The sequence below is a fragment of the Trifolium pratense genome, linkage group LG6 (genome assembly GCF_020283565.1).
Source record: "Trifolium pratense cultivar HEN17-A07 linkage group LG6, ARS_RC_1.1, whole genome shotgun sequence".
Lineage (NCBI taxonomy): Eukaryota > Viridiplantae > Streptophyta > Magnoliopsida > Fabales > Fabaceae > Trifolium > Trifolium pratense.
The window spans coordinates 3,122,254-3,129,043 of NC_060064.1; the positions used below are offsets into that span (position 1 = coordinate 3,122,254).

The window sequence follows — 6,790 nt, forward strand, 5'->3', positions numbered from 1 at the left end:
TTAAACCAACAGGAACAGGTACCCAACTCTTCATAATGCATGGAAGAAAAAAATCAACAAATTAATTCTAAGTCGATTTTCTTGGGAAACAGTCGTGTTTGAACTCTTGTATGCCAACAAACAAGTTCTGTATCTACATTTGCACATAAGTGATAGGACACAACCAACAAAGACAATTACAGTATGAAGACCAAGATCAACAATAACAAAGACTGTTTTGTTTGCTTGGGAGTGGAGGCTGACAACAGACACAAATGAATGTTCACACACGATCTGCTTAAATCCTTCCCTGGAATGTAAGAAACCACACTTAGATCATAGTTCTCTCCTAGCCAAAAACCAATATTGGTAGATGCCCATATCTTCTCTATAGCAATAACATTTACCCAAACAACCTAGCTAATCGGTCACCTAGCACCAGTTTTATCAGCTGCAGGAACTTTTTCAGGGTAACTGGATACATCCAAGTCAATAAGCGTCAAATCATATGGTATAGACACAGAATGGGAGACATCCACAAGCAAGGAAGATTTCGTTACATCAGAGATTGAAGCATCCGGAAATGAAACAGAATTTGACGGAGTACTACTATTAGAAGAGAAGTTTGACATCTGTATGTCGTCTACCTTATTTCCAATTATATGCTTATTTTTTCTCACATTATCCATTTCTGGGCCAATCGGAACAAATGTTCGTGACCTGTACTTCCTTGTTCCTTCTTCCCCTTCACTGTGGTTATAGAGAACATAATCATGATAGGTTGGTGCGAACTGTCACAAATTTGAGTGGTATCAGATTATCAATTAGTGGAGAAAAAACAGGTAAAGGCAAGAAATTTTAAAAAATAATGCATTGCAGCGTAACAGTTACACATTAAGCCTAGAGCAAAGCCATATGCTAGCAATGTCATAGAATATGGACAAAACATAGAAAGTGAGACTCACTTGGTGAACTGTATCATGGTAAAAGTCATTCAACTTCAAAGCATGCCCAAGGCTAGCAGTCAAACCACGGGATCCACCTATATTAGCCCCAGCATATTCTTTGTATGGAAATGCATAGAAGTGGCCTAGAGCAGCAATAAGCATCTCAACACAAATGATAAAGTTTTGAAGTAAAGCAGCTTCTTCGGCATCCTCGATGAATCCCGACTTTGCAGCAAGAAAGAATAGCACCCCCTAAGAAATGAAAAGCAAAAAAGTCATGTAGCTTCAAACCTCTAGTGAAGAAAAAAATCAAACACATTAAAATAACAAGCTAACAAATAGTATAGGCTATAGTTACATCCCATCACATAGCAAACCTTTTGCATGCAAATAAATAATATATGATCGTACAACTATATGAATGTCAAGTTTCCATTTTTTATTACTATGACTCTAATGTCTAAATAAGCTTAGAATTTGAAGTATAACTTGGAAAGTAAAAACCTTGAGAAACTGACAACACAGGTTAAAGGAGGTAAGTTAAAAAAATGTAGTTGACTTGTGACTTTCACAAACAAAAGGATGATCACCATTGAACATTTTTCTCTATATATTAAACTTGGATGATCAAAATGATTATCAAGAAAAAACAAAGAATCAAACACAACACAAATGGTTGAGTACAAAAGTTGGGATCATAAAAGTCATATGATTCAGAGTGTGTCAATCACCTGTTTAGTACTCATTTCTTGAGTAGAAGAAGAAACGGTAAAAAAAAAAGTTCATTGAAAGATTCGGAGTTAATCAGTTTACATATTAATACTAATTAGAAAGAACTGCAAGGAATGAGAATTGAGAAGTTCAGAATCCAAATTTGATGGGAGAGGTGAAATTTGAAGAACGAAAGCGGCTTTGACTTTGAACCATCTATAACTGTAACGAAATGAGAAGCTTTAGTGGCAGAGAGGTTTGATGAAGAGGAGGAAAGCAGCAATATGATCTGGGACAGAGTCTAATATCCAAGATCTATAGAAGGAAAAAACTGAGAAAAACAAAATGAGGAAGTAGTACTATATTGGGGCACTGAGGAAGAGACACTACTCAGAGGAGGCTCGCATGCATGTGCGAGGTGTGCGACGGACGGCATAGGGCCTCAAAATTTTGAGGGCCTCAACTCAAAATTTTGAGGTCCTATAATATTATTTATATATTATTTATACCTATAAAATATCAGATGTATATTAATAGATTAATTATTAGGCCCTAAAATAATAGTTATATATTGTTAATGTTCATAAATATCATGAGTATCAATATATTAGTTATCTATACTCGTAAATATAGTTCTAGTCCATTTTAATCTTTGCATAAAATTTAATCTTAGATTATGATGTTCCTTTTTGACGTTATATTCAAAGATAATTATTTTGTATTTCTTGTTCCATTTAATTTAATGTAAGGTTTAATATTGATAATTTATATGTTTACAAGAATGTTTTTTTTATATTATATGCAATTTAAATCGATAATTTTTTTAATTTTTTTTTATTAAGGGGCCACTTTTATATTTTGCACAGAGCCTCCTAAAACTCGGAGACGCCCCTGACACTACTATAGGAAGCTGCCTATACTTTAGACGCTTATACTCATTGATATATACTCTAGCACTTGAATTTGTATGTTTTCCTATAAATCCATGCAAGGATAGCATCAATATTAAATGTGTCCTATGCATTTGCTAAAAAAGCATTGTGGCTGATTACCATGAGTCATGACCACCCTTTCCATGTCCACAACATCCTCATCATCCACAGTTAAAATAGTATGTATAACATTTTCGAAATCCTTATACAAGCCATGAAAAAGAAAAAATCATGTACATTTGATTTAACTTATCCAGCATCTTTTGAGGGTCATTGTCAGTCATAATAAATTCATATAATCATCTTCACTTGCTAGATGGTAGAGTAAATTTTGCCCAATTAGGAAATTTAAATCATGATGGTCCGTTTGAAGAGTTGCTTAATTATGGACAGCATCGGAAATTGGATATCATTAGCATCGAAGTTTTTATCTTTTTTCCAAATCTCATAAGATTAATAGGAACGGTAGTGAACCAAAAGAAATGGATCAATACATAAGCTACAATACCAGAGCACGAGTCCAAGTAATTTATTTCCATTTAGCTTTTCATAGGCAATTGAAAGAGAACGGATCGTCCTCCTATCGTACCATATGCAGTCATCACCAAGAAAAAAGAAACTGAGACATAAAGTTGCACATAATAGGGGAGCAGCATCCAGAATACTAAGACTCAGACCAGAGAGAAATGGGAACACAGACCCAAAACAGACTCAAGAGGCAAACAAGTGACGGGATGGAGTGGCATTCTTAATGGCAGTTTTTTAACAGATGAAAAATCACTCTATGGCAGTAGACATCGGCAAGAAAATAGACTGGCAATAGATGTAGTATGTGCTTGAATGAGGACACAGGAAAACAACAGAGTCAAGCCTTGACGGGGATGAACTATACAATGGAAGTGAAAATAGGAAGCGGAATCAATCCCACTCTGATACCAACATGAGAATAACATTATAAGACAGAATTTTATGAATAAGTTTTAGTATCGAAAACACAGTTGGCTCAGCTTAATGATATTTACATTACATACAATACAAAAACAATAATAAATGCAAAAAAACATTCACAAGAAAAGTAAATAAGCTAACTCAAATTCCTAACAATAACATACAATGGATTCTAACACTACTTGGATAATGGAACAGAAATTAAAATATTCTATATCTAACAGTTCCAAACAAGTTACTGATCATCTTAAGATCAAACAAGACATCCTTATAAAAGCTTAGTTTTTATTTTACATGACATTAAGATCTTTTTTTATGGTAACATATAACAGAAATATAACTGCTACACTTTTCATGTTCTTCTAGTATTACAATACAACCAGCAACGAGATAGAGCCGAAAATATGAGAAAAGAATAGACCACAAAAATGAAAAATGTTTAAAAATTACCTGCCAATAAGTCAGGAATACAACGGACTTTATGATAATAAACTTTGGAACAGGATTGAATGGCTGAAGCAGATCCTTGCATGCCACGTAAAACAATGCAAGAGCATAGAGAGCCATTGTATATGAGAACGTATAGATGATTGTAAGATACAAGTATGACTGCTTTGGATTGAAATTCCCGTCCTTGTATTTACCCTTAGCATAGAGAATAAGTGTAACAACAACTAAAATAGGCTTCAAAATCACAAACTGCAAACATCCTTGCTTGCATTTACGTATGAAACGCCTACAATAGAAGTTTTAGAAGTGATAAATTAAAATTAGTTATGATATGATGATCATGCCACTATATACAAGTCTGTATCACGATATGTTGCTTCTCTACGACGTCTAGGTGATTTCCTAATAATCTATAAAATCAAATTTCCATATTGTGGGTCTCATAAGTCATCCTAATTCCTAGCCTCTTACAGTTAAAAAAAAAGGAGGAGGAGGTAATTAAAAAAATATATGTAAAAAATTAAAAGGATTGGTGTCAAAGTATATATAACCATTTTCAGGCAAAATGGCTTTTAATCCGAAAATATAAAACGGAAGCAAACTCACCCATCCAATGGTATAGGAGGCAAGCAACAAGTCATCAGATAAACTGATGGCTTCAGAACCCGCCCACTCAAACTTATAACAACTGATCCAGGACCACCAACCCATGCTAGACACAGTGACAGGAAATTGTAAATTACCCAAGCTTCGTAGCTGAAACAGTAGACAAGAGAAAATCATCAACAAATTGCACTTAGATAATCAATATACATCACAAAATTGATTTCAAATCTAAGGACATACAACAATTAGCAGGGTGAACTTGGATTACAGAACTAAAAGTTAGCTGATTAGCAAAAGAAGATACATAGAATGAAATGTTAAATAGTAAATGAAGGGCACTCTTGTGATTGCATGGGTAAGAACTTCTGCTGCTGCAGCAAATCGCTAATCGTATCATCGGAAAACAAACTTGCCAATACGAATATGTACTTATTTAGAGCATGGTACCAGACTAGAGGCTTGAAATATACACTTCAAGATATTTGTCAACAGAAATATACACCTAGAACTAGAACCTTAAATTTTCATAATGACATGCTTTTTATATAAAATAAAATGACAATAGCAATATATGATATATCACTGGTAATCATTTAATCCCCTAAATCACGACCAACATGTTGAACCATGAGACATAAAGGAAAAAAATAAATATATGAAAGAGATATTAAGTCTAAATATCAGCAACAACAAAAGCAAACAGATAACTTACACTTCCCGGATTGAATCAAAATAGATTGAACACTTGGGTAAGACAAGGGACATGAATGACATCATCGCATAAACCTGCCAGAGAAAATGAAATTTTAATGTTTAATACCTATATGAACTTTGAAATGAATCATAAAAAGTTCCACAATTTATAACTTTCTATATTAAGATAATGAACTCATGATCCAAATTCCATCACCCCCTTTTGAGCTCCCAATTTTACAGAAGAGAAGTTCAAAATCCCCTTAATTAAGTGTAATAACACAATTAGGGTTAGGTTAATAGTTAATAGTTTGATTATCTTAGGTAATTTAAAGTAATGAGTCGAAGTAAGAAAATGCAGAAATGAAAAAACCTAGAAGGAAATAGAATTAGTATTATAGAATTGATAGAAAGAATGAGAAATGAAATCTGACCGGAACCATGAAAACGATGCGAACAATGTAACGTTGATAAGTAGGTTCAGTATAATTGAGAAGGTGTCTATAAATGTGAAGAATCGCCAAAGCGACGGCTCCAACGGTGCAAAAGAAAGCGATAACATAGAAGAAAACCGGAACGAGTACCCCCATTCTGGTTCCCTAATTGGTGGAAGATTAAAAACGCGTAAACCCTAGCAAGACAAGAGAATCGAAGAGAGTAGATCGGGGAAGATTGAAAACGAAAAAAGGGAAGGAATTATTGAAGAAGAAGAAGAAGAAGAAGAAGAAGAAGAAGAAGAAGAAGAAGAAAAGGGGTTAGGGTTAGGGTTGGGGGTGGTTTGTTTGAGTGGAACAAACAATAATGGCGAAGTGTTTGTTTGGCTTCGGTAACAAGGAAGGAGAAAATGGGTGTACAGTGTGCCAACGATGAACCAAAATTGAAAATTCCTTTGTTAAGTTACATTACAGCTGTGTTGTGTTGTTTGCCTTCTACTTTTTGGAAACCACCACCCCCGTTCGACCCAAACGTGTGTGTTTTTTTGCAATTTACACCCTTCTTATCTCTAACTTCCAAACAACTTGTGCAACTTTTTTTTTTTTCAACACCCGTAGATATATATTATGTGAATATGTACCAATATACGGCTTAGATCGATGATTGTGAATGGTGCAAAAATAATATTTAATATAGAAAAATCAATAAATACTATTTATAAATCAATCAGAATTATCCACCTCAGCAAATGTACAAGTACATATCCACATATGTGTATCAAATAATTTTTATTTTTTTTTACTTTCATTGATTCTTAAAAAAATAAATTTCTTTTTGCACCCTCTTCCATTCTAGCTTCATTTTAATTTTCATCTCCTCATGTTATAAAAACGTAAAATCTACAAAAATACAATTTTTTATTTAAAGCGCGAACATAATGAACCTTATAAAAAAATCTTCCTTTACCTCACGAAAATATTTTAAATAAAACACCTCATAAGCGAGTCGGTAATTGAAAACTGAAAAGGAGAGGTTTCAATTTATATAATTTTAAGGTGAGTGTGATTAGTTATGAAATAGTCACTCTGG

At 33.7% G+C, this 6,790-nt stretch overlaps 1 protein-coding gene across 1 annotated transcript; it reads right to left on the reverse strand.

Moving 5' to 3' along the window:
• LOC123891020 (transmembrane protein 184A) lies at window positions 1–6,294 on the reverse strand. Its single transcript, XM_045940800.1, has 6 exons — window positions 5,701–6,294; window positions 5,286–5,359; window positions 4,574–4,723; window positions 3,968–4,253; window positions 945–1,178; window positions 1–770 (listed from the first exon to the last, which is right to left on the reverse strand). The coding sequence occupies exons 1-6, from the start codon at window positions 5,854–5,856 to the stop codon at window positions 408–410; spliced, it is 1,263 nt and encodes a 420-aa protein (XP_045796756.1). The 5' UTR covers window positions 5,857–6,294; the 3' UTR covers window positions 1–407.
• Window positions 6,295–6,790: the final 496 nt, after the last annotated feature.

Bases quoted from the DNA above. Each gene is read 5' to 3' on its own strand.
- LOC123891020 (XM_045940800.1), bottom strand. From the start codon at position 5,856: ATGGGGGTACTCGTTCCGGTTTTCTTCTATGTTATCGCTTTCTTTTGC. The intron at 5,360-5,700 runs GTCAGATTTCAT...TTTCTCTGGCAG, and splicing joins GCATCGTTTTCATGGTTCCG to GTTTATGCGATGATGTCATT. The intron at 771-944 runs GTGAGTCTCACT...AATTTGTGACAG, and splicing joins ACCATGATACAGTTCACCAA to TTCGCACCAACCTATCATGA.